The sequence below is a fragment of the Pogona vitticeps genome, chromosome ZW-PAR (assembly GCF_051106095.1).
Source record: "Pogona vitticeps strain Pit_001003342236 chromosome ZW-PAR, PviZW2.1, whole genome shotgun sequence".
Classification (NCBI taxonomy): Eukaryota; Metazoa; Chordata; class Lepidosauria; order Squamata; family Agamidae; genus Pogona; species Pogona vitticeps.
Window position 1 is genome coordinate 5,536,989 of NC_135800.1, and position 18,678 is coordinate 5,555,666.

Sequence of the window (18,678 nt, forward strand, 5' to 3'; positions counted from 1 at the left end):
CGGCCGTTTGACTCCAAAGCCCAGCCTTCCCCCCCCCCCCTTGTCAGGGCTTCCATCCTCAACCAGGGAGAGAACGGCACACATCTGGATGGGGGGGGGGGAAGGCAGGTATAGCCTTAAGCCAGGTGGGTTTCCGCCTTAAACACTGAGGCGCATATTCTTGGCAGCCACAGGCTTCCCTTGCTGTCTGATTGCAAACTTGCCCATCGTGGAAAGTTCAGACCAACAAAGCCGATGCCACTCAGAGCATTTATGGGGTCTCCTCTTTTTTTAAATATACAGTAGTTTTAAACAGTGGGCCTTGCCTTCTCAAGGCAGGAAAGGGCGCACCTCCCCATGCCACAGTCACCTGGGGCGGGCAGTCCATTTCGAGAGCTGTCAGCCAAACGTCTTCCGCGCTTCCCCCGGCTCTGTTGGGCTCACGAATCACGGACCCACAGATCCCAGCTTGAGGATCCAGGCTGCTCAAGCCTTTCTTTATTGGTACCGTACCCTGGGCTGGGCTACAGCCGTTCTGCCCTGGCCGGAAGAGCCTTCCTGCTCCGCCCTCCGTGGCTCGGCGCGGCTCAAGACCACGTCTCGGCCTGGAAGCGGCCGTCCCGTTCTAAGCGTGCCAGATACTGCTCGGCTTCCAGGGCAGACAAGCCTCCCTGGGATTGGAAGACCGTCTTCAGGGCGTCTGCCACCGCTTCGGGCATCTGCTTGGCGTTCCTGGAAGAGACGGGGGGGGGGATTTCTTGGTCACCGGGTGGGAAAACCAGGGGGGCAACCCCTGCTCAACTGCTGGACCAGCCTCCGATAGCCATAGGAAGGTTCATTAGTGGAGGAAGGAAAGGGGTCGGGGGCAAAGCAACGTCCACCAGCCTGAGAGGCAGCTGGAAACCTCTAAGAGAGAGGCTCTCTGGGACTGCGAAGTGAGATCCAGAACCTAAGCTGTAGGCGAGAGCCAGGGCAGAGCTGGGGCCACCAGCAGACTTTGGAGAAGCTGCTTTCTGGATTCCAACTCCCGAGCGACCCACCGCCCAGAGAGTCTGGAGCCTCTCTAGGCCAAAAACAGTTAGGGATTTTGGACCAGGATGAGAAGAGTCAAGGGTTCCAAGCCCTGCTCCTCTGCACATCTCGGAGGAGGCCCTTGGGGAAGCCCCCCCACCCCAAATCTCTGCCTCTCTCACACACACACAGCATAGCATCCACCATTCAGGACAGGAGGATCAGGGGGGGGGGGGAGAACCAGAAGCACTCTCTGGAGCGCTGCAGAGAAGAGGGAGGGAAAAGATCACAATGAAGCTACAGGTGCTGAGTCTAGAATCATAAATATCGTTGGAAACACTGAAAATTGTGCCCGTCTGTCGAACGGAGAGGACACGGGAAGCCGGGGGAAAGAGTTCTTTCGTCCGCTCACCTCCCTGCAATGGTAGAAATGACTGCAAAAAGCAAGGGAGAGCAAAGCCAAAGGGTTGGTTAGGGAACGTCCTGGCATCACCCTGAACAGGCCGGCCAAGCTCTGTTTTGCACCAAGACTTGGCCTGCGCCCGTGCGGGCGTGACTTCATATTCCAGGAATGTGGAGGAACTGGTCTGTACCGGCTGGGAAGGTTCCTCTTGCGAGGATCGAGGATCCAGGGCGCCCCGTGACAGCAGAGGTGCCTGGCTGAGGGATGAACTGGCCCCACCTGTCGAGTCGGCCGCCCGGGAGGGTCACCGGCTGGTGGGGAAGATGGCGGCTATGCTTCCCCACCTGTCGTGCTCTGGCTTAGCTCAGCCCTCCTTCCTAGGCCTCGCCTTCGGATCTGGCCGGGGATTACAGGGAGAGAAGCCTGCCCCAAGGAAGCCCCCGGCCTCAAGTCTCAGAGAATCCCAAGTTGGAGCCCAAGACCCCATGGTGGGCACGTGGGGAAGAGGCAGGAGGCGAAGAAGGTGGGTCCCCCCGCTCTTTGCGGCTCCCTCTGGTTAGTCCACAGAGAGGAGGGGAAGCAGAGGGATCCGAGGACGCAAGAGGGTCCGTGTCCGCTGGCGCTCCTTGGCACTCACCCAGCAAGGTAGATGGAGGCCCCCAAGCGGGACACCAGGTCAAAGACAAGCTCCTTCCTCTCCCGGAGCCGGTGCTGGACGTAAACCTTCTCCTCCTGCAAGGGGGGGGGTGACACCACAGAGAAGGGGTCAGGCAAAGTCTTGTGGGGGTGGGTGCGTGGTGACACTGAGCCGGGGAGGGTGAGGGATGGGGTGGCTGGCACAGTTCATGCCAAGGAGAGAACCTGGCCGGATTTCCACCCTCTGGCCCCTGTCCGTCCTCCAGACCACCTTGCCTCGGAAGATGGAGGTGTCCATTCAAGGGTCAGTGGCCGGGACCACATCTCGGTGGGGATGTTCTGCCTTAATATCTCTGATCTGTCCATTTATCTAATCGACCCCTCCTCTCTAGGGTCACGACAGACTCTGCCCTTCACATGGGCTTTAGACCCACAGAAGTCCTTTTATGGTCATTTTTGGTCATCCATCCTTTTATGCCTCCCCTCACACACACCCCAGGACCCCCACTGCTGTGCCACTCGGAAACATTCCCCCCCCCTAACTAAAACAGAACAATCCCCAAAGGTCTGAGCTGCTCCCAGGGTTTTCCCAGGCCCCTCTGCCGACAACACGCACACGTGTGTGTGAATTCACGCCACGCAAAGCCGCCTGTATTTCCTGGACCTCTGACAACTAAGAGGTGGTTCGAGCCTCGGCTGGGAAGAGACAGGAATGTGGAACATGCGCAGGCAGGCGAAGGGCACATGTTGACATGTCTCTCGCGCAGCGGAAGCGGGCCTGAGTCAAAGGCTGGGCCTCTAATTGCCCTGTTCCTGCTTCTCTCCCTCTGACGGGGCGCTTCCGGGACGTTTGGTCAGAGCTGAGCTATCTGCCCAGGACAAATGAGCCCCGTTGGGTAGGAAGGCCGTTCCACGGGGAAATGGGGCCACTGGGAGAGGAGGAAGAGGGGGAGAAAGAGGAACGCAGGACTACTGGCCAGGGAGGACGGATGGATTCGTGTGTGTATGCACGCACGCACACACACACACAGAGAAAATCTTAGTTTCAGGCCAACAACATATATATGTGAACTTTCCCTCTGTTGGGCAGGGTTGGAGGCTTCTCCTTCTGCCGCAGGAAATCCTAACCGCACCAAATCACCTTTCCGAGGTCAGGCTTTCAGTACCAGGCTCAGGCTGCGCCAAGTAAGCAGAGGGAGCCTTGCCGAGCAAGCTTGAGAAGCCCGGGGCATGAAGGAGAAACAGGGCAACCCCTGCTCAAGATGCCCACCCCACCTGCGGCCCCTGCCCTTTGGTGGCGGGTGAGGCTTCCACGGCCACGTACAAGCGGGAGGGGGGCAGGCAAGGAAGAACCAAACAGTCCCGGAGCGTCGTGGCAGCTCAAGAGACCTGCTGGTTTCCTCTGGCAGAAGCTTTTGTGGGCAGGAGGTGCCTCCCTTCAAAGCAGGAGCCTCTGGTCCCCGGAAGCCTTTTGCCAAAGAAAACCTGCAGCCCTTTAAGGCACCATTGGGCTCTTGGTTCTTTTCTGATCACGCGAACCGCGACGGGGAAGTTTCTTAGAGCCAAGGGCTCCCCGACTGGCAACCCAGCTCACAGCCCTTCGGTGGCACAGGGGAGAGAGAAAGGGGAGAGGGGGGTGTGACAAACCCAGACCTACTGGGATCTGCCACACAGTTACACTAAGCTGCCACCAACCATTCCCTATAATAAGTCACACAGACCAGGGATGGATTTTTAAACCATAAAAGAATAAGGTTTATTTTAAATACAAACAGGGTAAATAAAACAATCAGGTGAATAAAATAAAGTAACGTGGCTTATTCTCACACACACAAGCATACAGTTTGGTTCACCTAGAACCTTTAACTTAAAGCACAGACCCTGAACCCATCAGTTCTGGCTAACCCACAGACACCTGAACTTATCAGGTTGGTACTCTGACACACAGTAGTACCCTGTCAGACACCCAGACTCCCACAACAGCTTCTTCTTCCCCAGCTGCTGCTTCGTCCCAACCCAGTGTCTCACAGTCTGTCTCAGCATCTCCCTTCACCACACAGGCATCACATATTTATACAGTACAGCCCCTCCTCCTGATGTCCCGCCTTCCACTCCCCATAGGATGGAACTTTCCCTCCAAACCCATGACAGACAGGTAACATCAGTGCTGTTATGTAACACCTCCCCTCTTTATAAGTTGTTTTGTAGGGGGAAAGCTAAGGTGCTTTTCACCAAAAAAACAACCTGTATAAAACATACAACAACAGTTATACATACCCTATAATACTTACATATACTTACACTCCAAGTTAAACATAGCAAATAGGCATTTCAAACATTTACCATATACATTACACCAATTTACCTTTATTAATACAAACCAATTTAAAACCAGGTACATTTTAACTTTTTGTTTTCATTATATACATATAGTCCATGTTCTTTCGCCGTCTTCATTCTTCAGGTCTTCTTGATAAGGCGTCAGCAACACAGTTCACTGACCCTCTGACCACCTTCACTTCAAAGTCATAGTCCTGTAAGTTCAAAGCCCACCTCATAAGTTTGCTATTGTGGGTTTTCATTGTCTTTAACCATTGCAATGGTGAATGGTCAGTACACAGAACAAAATGTCTTCCCCAGATGTAAGGCTTGGCCTTCTGGATCGCGTAGACTATGGCCAAACACTCCTTCTCCACGGTTGCCAAATGTCTCTCACCTTTTTGAAGTTTCCTACTCAGGTAGGACACTGGATGCTGGTCACCATTCTCATCCTCTTGGCACAGAACTGCTCCTACCCCGCTGTTAGACGCATCGGTGTAGATGATGAACTCCCGGTCGAAGTCTGGAGCACGCAGGACTGGATAGTTGATTAGCGCCTCCTTCAACCTCTGGAACGCCGCCTCACAGTCGCTGGTCCACGGGATGCGGTCATCAGCCTTCTTCCTCGTCAGATCGGTCAGCGGAGCCGCAATCTCGCTAAACCTCGGGATGAACTTTCTGTAGTAGCCCACCAACCCAAGAAATGATTTGACTTTTTTCTTGGTGTTGGGTCTAGGCCAATCACGAACTGCTTCTATTTTGGCCTCCAGGGGTTTTATCACTCCTCCCCCTACCATGTGACCCAAGTATTTTATTTCTGGGCTACCCAGCTGACACTTGCTGGCCTTTACTGTTAGCCCTGCTGCACTTAACCTCTGCAGCACTAACTCCAGGTGTATCAGGTGATCTTCCCAGGTATTACTGAAGATCCCTATGTCGTCAATGTAGGCCACTGTAAAGTCACTGAGCCCTGCCAAGGTCTGGTCCATCAGCCTTTGGAATGTGGCTGGTGCATTTCTGAGACCAAAGCTCAGGACTCGAAACTCATAGAGACCAAAAGGGCTGCAAAAGGCAGTCTTTTCTTGATCCCTGGGATCAATTCTTAATTGCCAATATCCCTTTACCAGGTCCAATGATGAGATGAACCGACAACCCCCTATGGTTTCAATCAGGTTGTCTAGCCTGGGCATTGGGTAGGCATCAGGAGTGGTTACACGGTTTAATTTCCTGTAATCGACACAAAACCTAATGCTCCCATCAGGCTTGTCCACAAGGACTATCGGAGAGGACCAAGGACTAGAAGAGGGGACGATTATGTTCTCCCTCAGCATTTCGTCCAGCTCCTTCCGCACCTTGTCCCTATAGGGTCCCGTTACTCGGTATGGGGATACTGCCTGCGGGGGTGCATCCCCTGTGTGGATCCGATGCATCACTCCCTTCACTATCCCCGGCTTGTTGGAAAACACCTGTTGATATTTACTAAGCAGCATTTTTAGTTCTTGCTGCTGGTCTTGGGTGAGTGCAGGACTGATCTTTACCTCCTCTGGGTTGTATTTTACTTCCCCTCTACCCTCCCAGAAGGGTAATTCAGCTTCCTCACTCTCAGCTGCTTTTATAGCAAATAGAACCCTCTGTTCCCCTCTGTAGTAGGGTTTTAGGGCATTCACATGAACCACCCTCCTTGCTTGGTTCTCCTCCTGCTCTATTAGGTATTTCAGGTCTGACATCTTGGAAATGACCCTATATGGTCCTGCCCATTTGAGCTGCAGTTTATTCTCTCTGCAGGGCCTAAGCCAAAGCACTTCCTCCCCCGGGTCAAAGTGCCTCTCTCTAGCTTTGCGGTCATACCATGTTTTCTGTTTGACCTTCTGCGCTTGCAGGTTTTCTGCTGCCAGCTCTAGATTTCGCTTTAGGTCATTCATCAAGGTGTCTATGTAAGTCACAACGTCTTGTGGGTCATCCTGGGTGATCTGCTCCCAATTTTGTTTGATCAAATCAAGGGGCCCTTTCACCCGTCTCCCAAATAGAAGTTCAAATGGACTAAACCCGGTACTGGCTTGTGGCACTGATCGATAAGCAAACAAAAGGGATTGCAGCTTCTGGTCCCAATTGTTTGGATTCTCTGCCAAGTAAGCCCTAATCATGCGCATTAGAGTCCCATTGAACTTCTCAGTTAACCCATTGCTTTCAGGATGATAAGCAGTGGTTTCCTTGTGCTTAATTCCACAGATCTGCCATAAGCGTTTCATGAGCTTTGATGTGAACGATGCGCCCAAATCTGTGATTATCTCTGAGGCAAATCCCATCCTGGACATATACCCCACCAAAGCATCGGCCACTGTGTTAGTTTCAATGTTAGTCAGGGGTATGGCTTCAGGATACCTTGTGGCATGGTCCACAATTGTTAGGATGAACCTGTTCCCCCTCTTTGTGGCCTTGGGCAAAGGTCCCACAATATCCACCCCTATGCATTTAAACGGAGTGTCAATCACAGGCAAAGGGCACAACTTTGCTTTGGTCCTGTCGCGGTTATTCCCCTGCCTTTGACACACATCACATTGTTTACAGAACTCCCTGATCTGCTTCCCTATGTCAGGCCAGTAGAAATTCTGTGTGATTCTCTGCTGTGTCTTGTTCACTCCTAAGTGCGCAGCAAACATGTCAGAGTGACCCCTTTGTAAGATCATAGGGCGATACTTTTCAGGTACCACCAGCTGACTTCTGCTCCCATCTCCCCCTTTTGAGATATTCCTCAGGGTTTCTCTATATAAAATCCCCTTTTTCTCCAGAAATCTCACTGGGGTTTCAGGTGTTAGCTGGGCGTCAGTCACCTGTTCAAAACACTTTTGGAGAGTGGCGTCTGCCTTTTGCTCCTGTCCAAATCTGCTGTCTGTGGTTAAGGTTTCCACCACAGCTTCTGAACTCCCCCCACCTGCTTCCGTCTCTGGCTCATCATTACCCCCCTGAACTGTCCCTGTGGTGGCTTGTGAGCGTGTAATCACTAGCACCCTTTTCACATGTTCAGCCAGGTCATTTCCCACGAGCACGGCTGCTGGCAGAGTCGATGAAATCGCTAGCCGCCAATCTCCCCTCCAGCCTTGAAAGTTGACAGGTACCTCTGCTACTGGCAGAGAGATTATCTGCCCCTCAATCCCTGCTACCTTTATGCTCTCATTTGGGATTATAAACTCCCTAGGAATAATATCTGGATGGCACAGGGTTACCTGGGAACAAGTGTCCCGCAGCCCCCTATACTGCCGGTCAAGTATTCCTACGTCCACCCCTGCTGTCTCAAACAACTGAGAATCTGTTTTTATCAGCAAGCAGCGCTTTACCTCCACAAGAGGACCATTTTCCTCAGCCTGATCAGCATAGGTAGCTGTTCCAGACTGAGTAGTCATGGCAACAGGCTCCCTCTGTGACACTGAGCCTTGCTCTTTCTGGACACAGAACACAGCTTTTGGCTTGGTCCCACTAGAATTCTGTGGCACCATTCCTTTTAGCTGCTTCAATTTCTCACACTCTGAGATCAGATGACCCTTTCCCTGACAGAAATAGCATTTTCTAGTGTATTTGGATTCTCTCTCCTCTGGTTTCGGTTTTCCCTCCAAATTCTGAGGGCTTGGTTTCATGCCTGAGGGCTTCCCTTCACCATGGGCCCCTCCCCCTTGCTGGCTTTTCCCTGGTCCCTGAGAGTACTTGCTGTAGGTTTCTTTGGGTTTACCTACAGATTTCCCCTCACCCAAGGGCTTTCTTATTTGGGAGATAAAATCCGCGATTTCTGCGGCTGCTGCCACAGATTTCGGTTTCCTTTCCCTCACCTGGAATTTCAATTCCCCATGCAGAACTGAATAGAACTGTTCCAGGGCTATCAAGTCTTTAAGCTGTTCATAGGTCTCTGTCCCCTCCTGCGATAGCCATTTCTCAAGCAGCCTCACCAATTGGGCCCCCACTTGGGTAAAAGTCTGTTCTGGTTTTTTAGTGAGGGACCTGAATCTTTGTCTCAGCTGCTCTGCATTTATCCCATGTCTTGCAAACACCAGTTTTTTAAACTCTGCAAAATCTTTCATCAATTCCTCAGGCATCTCGGCATAAACCTCAGCCAGGCTACCACTGATTAAAGATCGCATGATGGTCATCTTCTCAGTTTCCCTCACTGAGAAGTCCACAAACGCTCTTTCCACTAAGGAAAAGAACACCTCAGGACAATCTCCCTTGTGGTACACAGGGAATTTCTTCAGGTCAGCCTTAGACAGTTGGCCTCCCTCAGAATCCCTATTATTATTATTGTTCTGGTTCATCAGTTCCAGTTTTCTTAATTCAAACGCCATCTTCTCTCTCTCCATTCTTTCTTCTCTCTCCATTCTCTCTCTCTCTCGCTCTAATTCAAATTGCCTTTGTTTCTCCCTTTCCTCCCTTCTTTCTCTCTCTAATCTTTCCTCCATTTCCCTCACCCTCAGTTCATGCTGTTGGGCTAGGAGTATTTTCCTGAGTTCTGGGTCCTGCTCTCCTGTGCTGTCACCCTGCACTGAGCCAAATTCATCCTCAGAACCTTGGTCAATCTGGGGGTCTTTCACTTCACTCATGTCTGCTACTTGGCTTCGAGTCAGGGGCATAACCCCCCTCAGAACAGGCTGCTTTAAAAAGTCAAGCCTCAAAATAAAACGACCACTTTTTTTCCTTTTTGCCTCAGAACCAGCTCTCCCTAGAGATTGCTGCTGTTCTTCAGCACTAAATTTGCAACAGTATCGAGTCAGAGCCTACCCCCCTCTGCTGGGCCTCTCAGCTGGCAAGCTAGCTCACTGTTGCTACGCAGTTTTGCCTCAGCGTTTTCCCGCCAAAATCAGGCTGCCTCAGAGCACCTTAATCTAAGTCTCCCCAGTTGGCACGTTCTTCTACTAGCGCACCTCCCCGTGAGGTACACCTAGAAGATTACCTACGCGCCTCAGACTGTCCCTGACTAGACCCCCCTTGCTCTGGGCACACTTGCCAAGGCTTTGCTGGACCACTGGACAACTGGACCAGACGTATCCCACACGCTGGACACCAATCAAATTGACAAACCCAGACCTACTGGGATCTGCCACACAGTTACACTAAGCTGCCACCAACCATTCCCTATAATAAGTCACACAGACCAGGGATGGATTTTTAAACCCTAAAAGAATAAGGTTTATTTTAAATACAAACAGGGTAAATAAAACAATCAGGTGAATAAAATAAAGTAACGTGGCTTATTCTCACACACACAAGCATACAGTTTGGTTCACCTAGAACCTTTAACTTAAAGCACAGACCCTGAACCCATCAGTTCTGGCTAACCCACAGACACCTGAACTTATCAGGTTGGTACTCTGACACACAGTAGTACCCTGTCAGACACCCAGACTCCCACAACAGCTTCTTCTTCCCCAGCTGCTGCTTCGTCCCAACCCAGTGTCTCACAGTCTGTCTCAGCATCTCCCTTCACCACACAGGCATCACATATTTATACAGTACAGCCCCTCCTCCTGATGTCCCGCCTTCCACTCCCCATAGGATGGAACTTTCCCTCCAAACCCATGACAGACAGGTAACATCAGTGCTGTTATGTAACAGGGGGCCACCTCAGTTTCGGGTCAGCAGGCAGCGGAAAGCCTCTGGGGTTGGTTTAAAAAACTGCAGGACCTTCGAAGTCTGCCTCGGCCCCAATCCTGCTGCCCACCCCCCTGGAACCTGTCACATGTTCTGCTCTGGCTCTTGCAAAGGATCTCAGGGATCCGGGGGGGGGGGGGAACGGAGACACCCTACTGTCCTGGATTCAAATGCCCCCTCCCCTGCAAAACGTCACAGCTGGAGCTGACCTGATCCCGGGAAAAGGCCACAAAGAGGTGCAGGAGCCCCCTTTCCATCAGCGCCTCCCATTCCGCCTGGCAGTAAAAATCTTTCTCTTTCTGCCGACATCCAAAGAAGAGGTAATTCCCTGCAAGGAAAAGAATGAAGAGGGAAGTTGGGGCGTAGAAGAAGGAGCAGGAAGATCTGTCGGCTAAAGCTTCAGCTCCTTCTCTGCCAGGGCTGCGGAAATGAAAGAGGACGGCCGTGTCCAGACTCCTCAGCTCTTTCTATGAATGACTACGGGGGGGGGGGGATCCGTCCGTCCGATAGTGGAAAGGGCCCCAGTGAAGGAAAGAGGGGGCAGCCATCCATTCTGCGAAATGAAGGCACCCTGCGGGGAAAACATGCCCACCCCCTTCCGGAGGGCCACGCAGAGGGTTTGGTACAATGGAAACAGATTTTGATGGGGACGGATTGCTTGGCCGATGATTTCACTCAATCTGCCCATCCCTCAGGAGCCTTGTTTTCTGGCCAGAGGGACTACCTGGGACTAAGATATGAGCAGCTGACTCAACACACAGGCAGAGAGGCTCCTCCTACGTGGCCAAAGGTCCCCCCCCCCACGCACCCACCCTCTGACCTTTCCTCACTCTCACCACTGCCGGCCCTGGCCTTCCCCACGCTAGAGGTTCAGGAGGGGACGTTTCCTCGAAGGCAAGCCTCACCTCCTTTGCCCAGGGCCACACGCTCCTGGATGGCGGCTCGGAAAGGGGCCACTCCTGTCCCGGGTCCGATCAGGAGGACGGGCGTGAGTCTGTCGGCCGGGAACTTCAGGCTTCCTCTCTTCACCCAAAGAGGCACCCTCGCCGCCCCTGGTGGGAGAGACCAAAGAGATCCAAGGCTCCTCCGACTTCGACTCCCGACTCCCCCCGGGCCCACTTGGCCTCTTCCACTCCCCCCCTCCTCTTCCTTCTCCTGTTTCTTGGTCCCTGCCCTTTCCTGCCCCCACAATCTTCCTCCCCCTCTTCAACTAAGAGATGGGGACTCGGCCACCCCCTACCCTCCTTTGCTTGTGATCCTCCCACATGCTTTCAGGGTGTAAGACAACAGCTTGGGCAGCGATGATGGTGGGGACAGAAACAACGTCCGCTGTGTCAGCAGATCGGCTTTCGACGGCCAGCTTCCCACTCCACCCGGCCCCCTACAGTTCACTGCACAGACACAGGAGGCCTCTCTCTGGTCAGTGCTCTTGCCCCCCACCCCACCCCTTCTCTCCGTGTCCCGCAAAGTACCGTTCTGTGGCTCGAGGGAGGCCAGCCACGTGGAACACAGCCCACGCCGAGGTTTGCTCAAGAGGGTCTTGTAACGCACCACGGCCACGAGGATCTCAATTCGGTTGGGCTGGACCTAGAGCAGGAGGAGAAGACTCAGAGAACACACAAGGGACACCCAGCGGAATGGGGGGGGAGGGGGGACCCTGCCTTATGGGGAGTCAGGCCCTTCGCCCGTCCAGACTGGTCTCGTCCCCTCTGAACGACAACTTCGGTTTTCCAGGGTTCTTTCAAACTAAAGGCCGTGGTTTCGTTTAGTGCATCGATCCGTCTCACACGAGCGCTCTCCCTCTTGCCCTGCTTCTTCCTAACCTTACTGTTCTTCCCAGGGACTCGTCCCAGCATGCCTCTAAAAACCAGCTCTCTAGCTTTGTGGATTCGGCAACGGGCTAGCACCACCTGCAGGACGCGGGCGGAAGCACAGGCCACGGACAGGGGACCTTTCCCTGGCCAGAGAATTCATGATGGGGGAGCAACAGGATACCCTGCTGGGCTTCCGGAGACAAGAGGCAAGGGCTGCCTGGGTGTTAGCAATCAGCCTGGCATCGCTCCCCTCTCTGCCCATCGCAGGCGGCCGAAGGCAAGCCAAGCTGCTGCTCTTATGCATTGTCTCCACTGAAAGCCCCCCAACTTCTGCAGAGATCTCTATTCCTTTGCTAGGCTGTGGAGGGGAAGGAGAACCATCCTGATTTGCAAGCCTCCTCGTCTCCCCACTCAAGGAGCTTCACCTTACGTCCATCCCCAGCCGTCCCTTTTGCCGTCTAAGTCTGGGGCTACACCTTCCAGTAACACACACCCGTCCGCCTTGTTGTGAATGCTTCCCCCTTCCTTACCAGCATGGAGGACGCGATTGAGAAGGCTCGGGGCCTGATCCGTGGAATGAGGTCGAGGAGATAATCGCACGGAATGGCACAAGTGGTGTGGGGGAAGTCACACAGGACCTGGAAGGAGAGGAAGAGGAGCAAACAAGGAGCCCGGGGAATGCTCCGAAAATAATTTTTTTAAAAAAGGGCAGAGTGGCGACAGGGTTAGACCAAGATGTGGGTAAACCTCTCTTGGTTAGGGAAGTAAATGGGTGACCTCGGGCAAACGGTGGCCGCGGGCTGAGAAAGCCGCCGAAAATCTCCTGCCTTCCTTTCCAATCACACATTTCTAGTCTTTTTTAGTCATAAGAGTTTAAACGAAAAATTCAGAAGCCAAAGAGAGGGATGATTTGCGCCGCTCCCTGCTTCGTTCCGTGATTATCAACAGAGTCGGAAGGAAACAAAAATGTGCCAATCGCAGAAAAGCCGGCTCTTCCGGGTGCAGAATTTTAATCCATTTCCCAATTTGCCTCCGGCTCCTCCCTACCTCCAGCGTGGTCCTGCGGGGCCGGTAGCAGTAAGCGGCCAGCTCTTCCTGGCCTTGCGCGGAGCTGAATTCCTGCAGCTTCTCTCGCTCCAGGTCGTTGGTCGAGAAGTGGGACGCAAGCTCAAAGAAAGAGCGGCGGGGGACGCAGGTGATGTCCAGGTAGTGGCTCACCAGGTGATGGAGGGTGCAAGGCTGGGGCAGGTGGGCGGGAAGAGGGGTGCCTGTAAGTGGGGCAAGAGGGAAACGGATGAACACGGTGGCGGCCCGGAAGGCATCCATTACCCAGATCAGGAGTTTCACACATGACTTCTCCATTTTTGACTTTATTTTGGGAAAATTAATCATGACACGGTGTGCTGTTGTTGATCTGAGGTTGTATTTACCGAAAGCTAAGGACCAGAGGATTTTTATTAGGTCTTGATATGTAAAACCATAGAATTCAAAGGGGGTGTACTTTCTTTTTCACGTGAGTGTGCGCTATCCAGAGGGAGGAAGCTTTCTCCCTTCAAAAGATATATTTCTTTTAAAAATGCTTTGGTTCTTTGCCTTTTATGGACTTTGTCGACCATTTAAAACTGCTTGGATTCATACTAGAATGTTCTAGTCAGGTGTCCAACATGGCAGGGCACCAAGGAGGAAGCCCCTCAGCTCCTTTTCCTTTGGGGCAGCTAGCCTCCCTCCCAGTACTGCTCCCCGGGCAACCTTACTCTGCAGAAAAGCGGGCCAGCCTTGGTAATTCTGCCTAGTGGTGCCCAGTGACAAACACTTCCAGGAGAAGATCCTAGATTTCCTTGCCCGTAGGCCCTGAGACAGCCAGATCACAGGTGGACTCAGAATAGCCCCGTACAAGCCAGGAGGGTGACGGAGTTTCCAAAAGACTTAGAGGCTGTCTTGATATCTGGACGGAGAGAACATCCACCCCTGCTCTACCGCCCCTCTGGGCCATGTTGGTACCTGGATCCGTTGGCTTCAGCACAAAGCGCTTGTCAGGGTCCAGACGAAGGAGATTGCAAAAGAGTTGCACGTCCTCAGGAGCGTTGCGGGGCTGGATCATGACTACATCGCCAGCGGTGTATCTGCAAAAAAGAAGCGGCCTCCGAGTAGACTCCTTCTCATGCAGGGCCAGCTGAACAGGCCCTTCTTGGCTCTTTGGCTTCCTGCTCCCTGCCTTCACAGCGGAGGTGGTGAAGCAGGCGAAGGGCTTGGTTTTCACAGGGGGAGGCTCAGATCCCCTTGAAGCTCACAGGATGTCCTGGGATCACACGCTCTGGCCCCTTTGAAGACCCCACTTCAGAGGTTACTTGCCTGCCTGCCAGCCCGCCCTCCTCCCCCAGACCTCCCTTCTTTGGATCAGCAAAACTCTCTGGGGTCCCCATCCAAGAACGAGGAAAGGACGACGGCCTTTCCGCCACCCGTTCTCTGACACCTCTTTCAAGCTGAAAGCGGAGTTTCCCTGGAGCATTCTCTGTTTTCTTTGCCCTTCCCAGAAAATGTCGCTCGGGGGCTCCCGAGAAGTCAGCGCAAGGCTAGAGGAAGGAACTCACTCAATGCCAGCGCTGGTCACGTCCAACTGAATGAGGCGGACATCTTGGAAGTGTGACTCCGACGTCACCCTCTGATTTGACACCAGGCGTGCCGGGAAAGGGTGCAGCTCGGAAGGGGCCCCTCCGGAGGACCTCTCTTGCTGAGGGGAGCCCTCGCGGAGGTCCTCCCCAGAGGCCCCTTCCAGAAACTGAAAGGCAAATTTGGGCGGCAAACTGTGGGAGAGAAAGCAAAAGGACAGCCGTCAGTCATCATAACAAAAACTCTCTTTCTTGAACCACCCGAGAGGGGAACAGGATGGAGGCATTTCGAGCAGCCACAGAGGAAAATAACTTTTGTTCTATGTATTCTCAAAGGCTTTCATGGCCGGGATCCGACGGTTGTTGTGGGTTTTTTTCTTCAGGGGACAGGGGAGTCAGAACTCTGTCTGTGCTCTGGTGCAGTGTGTGGGATAGTTGAGCATTTGTAGCTGTGGGATCAGCTTTTGGTCTTTTCAGGAGATTGGGTGACTATGGTGATCAGAGGACAGGAGTCAGAGCCAGAGGACAGACAGAGTTCTGTCCTCTGTCCTCTGAAGGTGCCGGCCACAGAGACTGGTGAAACGTTAGGGGGGAAAAACCTTCAGAACACGGCCAGACAGCCCAGAAAATCCAGATCAAAGCTCCTTGCCTGCATTATGGAGTGGGAATCCTCACCGACCCTTTACAAGGCAAGTGGGGGGACATTATTCAAACTGCAGGAGGAGGGACCAAGGCCCTAACGAACTCTAAGCGGTGGGGAAAAGCCGACCTGGAAGCATCCATGTTTGGAGCACAGCTCAGTCTGCCCATGCTGCTTGCTTCGGCAGATCGCCTATGTTTATTTTTACAGTTCCTGTTTTGGCACATTGACCGCGCAACTCCATTCACGTCTGCTCAGAGGTAACTTGCACTGAGATCAATGGGACTTTTAAAAGGTAACTTTTATCTACACCCACTGAAAAGCTTCCCTTGATACTCACGTGATTTCTGGACTGATGACATGGACGCTGGGTGGGAGAGGATATAAAGCCAGGATCTTTCCCCACAAGTCCAAAAGCCAGGGGTCAATCACGGCATCTGGGCTGCAGAAAGCAAAGGAAAGCGAACAAGCCATGTGAAATGGGGGGGGGGGGGAAGAGAGCTTGTTTCAAAGCCAGAACCGTGATTGTCAACCCCAATTTCACAAGGAAGGGGCCCTCCGCTCCATGGGGATCTGTGCATATCTGCCTCCTTCCCTCTGTACCTGCAGGTTCAGGGAAAAGGGCAGCCACAGTGGGCCTGAACATGCAGGGGGTGCCGTCCTCAACCTGAGACCACAACCCGCTCCACCAAAAGGAGTTGGGGTCTCATTCTGGTGCACCTGCAGAACTCAATAGGGCTGCCGCTCAGAGGCAGGGCTCTTGCTTTGCAGGCAGAAAGTACTGGCCCCAATCCCTTCCCTCTTAAGACGGGGCTGGGGAAGAGACCACAGAAGGGCCGTTGCTGCTGCCAACCAGTGTCTGCAACACTGGGATAGACTGGGCTGATGCTGCTGTGTGAAAAGAGGGCGCTGCTGGGAAGTGGCTTCACCCGCTGCCAGCAGCCGGGCCCACTTGGCCTGTGTCGGTGAGCCATTCTGACCAGCAGCAGACACAGCTCTCCAGGGCCTCTGGCGGGGATCCCGTGAGCAGGCGGGTGGGTCTGAACCGGGGAGCTCCTGCCTCACGGGCGCTCCTTACCCCAAATCGTGCTGGTCGTCTCCCAATGCCACAGGCACGAGGGGGTTGCCCCCCAGCTGCAAAAGTCTCTTGTGCAACTTCTTGCCGATAAAGTTGAACCTGGAAAGGCGAGACAGGAAAGAGATGGCCCTCGGCTCATCATTTCCCAAACGTCCTGCCCTCGAGGCTCCTTCGGGGCTGGGAAAAACCCAGCCAACCAGTTGCTGGACTAAACCAGCCGGGCCAAAGCATAAATACCCTGACTAAAGACACAGACCCCTGCCTGCTGCCTTTTCCTGCCTAGTCCCTGCAGAGGCGAACGTGCAACTCACTTGGGGTACGAAGAATCTCCGAGCCCCAGGACGGCGTAGTCCATCTGGCACAGAGAAGTGGGAGGCAAGCTCTTCCGGAACAGGAACCTCCAAAAATTCTGGAGCAGGTCCAAACCAAGAAGACAGGTGTTAAAGCACAGGGCTGTGCAGTCTCTCCTCACAAGTCACTTTCTCTCAGGTAACTGCAACGGCAACCTACCGCAATTAAACTAAAGGGGACAATGAGGAGGAGAAAGAGGAGCAGGGGCTCCAAACTAAGTCCTGCTCTGCACACATAATATTCCCAAGTTCAACCCCTGATAACTAGAGTTTGGGCTGTGCCTAAAACCCAGGACTGCTGTAGCCACCTGGGTAGACAGTATTCAACTAGATGTATTAGTGGTGTGACCAAGGACATACAGAGTGTCCATAAGCTAGTGGCAGAACTCTACGTAAGGATTGCCACTCCCTGGCAGTGATCTCCCTCCATCCGACCCCAGGATGTCTGCGAGTAAGGACAGGAACAGCTTCAGCTTTTGGGAAACCCCCGAGAATAAGGACAGAGAGGGTGAGGCCAGGTGAACAGCACCCTTTGGGGTCATGCCACCAATTCCAAACCCCCCCAGGACATCTGTCAGTGAAACATCTGACCTTCATGTTATCAGGAGGGTCTCCTTGCCCGGTGGTCGCACAGACAAACACCACCAGCGGTTCATGGATGAGGAAGGCCTGCACAAAAATGAAACAGAATGATCACGTGGGTTAGCCCACTGGAGAGGGGGAAAAAAGACCAGCTGCACTGCCGTGAACACTCCAGTCTCACCAGGTATGGGAAGCTCAGCAAGGACAGGACTTCTCCATACTGGGTGGGGGAATACCAAGGAACGGCATGAGAAAATCTCTTGCTGAACTCTGGAGAGCCGTGGGAGGCCAGAGCTTCCAACAACTGGACTAACACAGATCAGGGTCTGGACTCAGCAGCGTGAGGCTGCTTCCAAGGTTCCTGTTTCAAAGCTCCTTTGGAATTGCTCTTGTTTTCTCCATAAAGCAGCTCCTTAAAACTCTCTACTACCTCAGAGGATTAGCCAGTGAGATCTCCTGCACATTATAAGCACATGCTGATGTGTGTGCTGAACTGCTGGGTGTGGCCATGGCACGAATGCTCACCACATTGTAGTTGTCCAAAGCCTCGATCTTGCACTGGAAATGGCGCCGCTTGGCTTCCCGACCGATTCTCTCCGCCGTGTCCTCGGCGGTGCCCGTCTGGCTGCCGAAAAGGATGAGGATCTTTCGCTCCGCCATCTAAAAGGAATGGACAGAGCAAGAAAAATGTTTCGTCAGAAGCCGGGGGTGGGGGGAAGGACTTCCGCTGGGTGAGCAAGCTTTTCCCCAGGAGAATGGGTGGCAAGCCAGAGGGAATTTGGGCAACCGCAGGAGCAGACCAGATACAGGGCTTCAGTGGGGGAGAGAGAGCAAGAGAGGAGGATGCTGTGTGTGTGTGTGTGAAAGAAAGGATGGGGGTGTGCGTGTCCGTGTGTGAGCAAAAGAAGACAACAGTGTGTGTGGGAGCCAAAGAGGACCATGGGGTGTGTGTGTGTGACTAAGTGAGGATGATAGTGTATGTGTGGCTGTAGGAGACCCGACCCTAAAGCCGAGCTTCCCTCAGGACAGCAAGGGCAAAAGGGGCCCTTGGGGTGTGTGTGTGTCCCCAGCCAGCCAGCTGAGAGGGCAGGGGCTGCCTCTTCCTCTTCCTCCTCCTCTTCCTCCCTCCCTCCGTGGGCTGGCGGCACCGGGGCCAGACCCGCCCGGCCTGGCTTCCCTGGGCTTCTTCCTAGCCTACACACACACACCACCTGCTCCCAACCCCAACCCCGACGCCCCTCAAGGCGGCCTGGCCTACCTCGCAGGGCTGTTCGTGGTGGGGAGGGGGGGGAGAAGAGAGGCCGGGAGGAGGCGGACTCAGAGGGAACCGTCCTGGCCCTCCCAGCCCCCGCAGGAGGGAGAGAGACAGGCAGGCAGGCGGGCGGGCTGGGACTACAGTTCCCAGAATCCTCCGGGCGCCATGGCCAGAGGAGGGGATTCTGGGAGTTGCAACTACGGGGTTCCCTCCCCTCTTCAGACCCCACTGAAGGGAAGGCCCTCAGCGCCCAAAGGAGCCCCTCCGCTTCCGCCTCAGCCGGCCGGGCATTCCGCCTCAAGCCGGAAGCCGGCGTTCCTTCTCGCTCTCTCCCGGCGCCGCTTCCGGTGACGTCACTCGAGCGCGCC

The 18,678-nt window shown here is 53.8% G+C and overlaps 1 protein-coding gene across 4 annotated transcripts; it reads right to left on the minus strand.

Annotated features, from left to right (window-relative positions):
- Positions 1-235: 235 nt before the first annotated feature.
- NDOR1 (NADPH dependent diflavin oxidoreductase 1) lies at positions 236-18,644 on the minus strand. 4 transcript variants are annotated; one of them, XM_072985084.2, is made up of 15 exons: positions 18,314-18,641; positions 17,581-17,715; positions 17,065-17,142; positions 16,435-16,532; positions 16,124-16,222; positions 15,386-15,487; positions 14,388-14,600; positions 13,798-13,919; positions 12,844-13,064; positions 12,327-12,434; positions 11,455-11,569; positions 10,888-11,034; positions 10,192-10,310; positions 2,031-2,125; positions 236-711 (listed from the first exon to the last, which is right to left on the minus strand). In XM_072985084.2, the coding sequence occupies exons 2-15, from the start codon at positions 17,713-17,715 to the stop codon at positions 567-569; spliced, it is 1,797 nt and encodes a 598-aa protein (XP_072841185.2). In that variant the 5' UTR covers positions 18,314-18,641; the 3' UTR covers positions 236-566. The 4 variants fall into 4 exon arrangements, with proteins under 4 accessions (XP_072841185.2, XP_072841186.2, XP_078238763.1 ...); XM_072985085.2 differs by lacking the exon at positions 16,124-16,222; XM_078382637.1 differs by lacking the exon at positions 14,388-14,600.
- Positions 18,645-18,678: the final 34 nt, after the last annotated feature.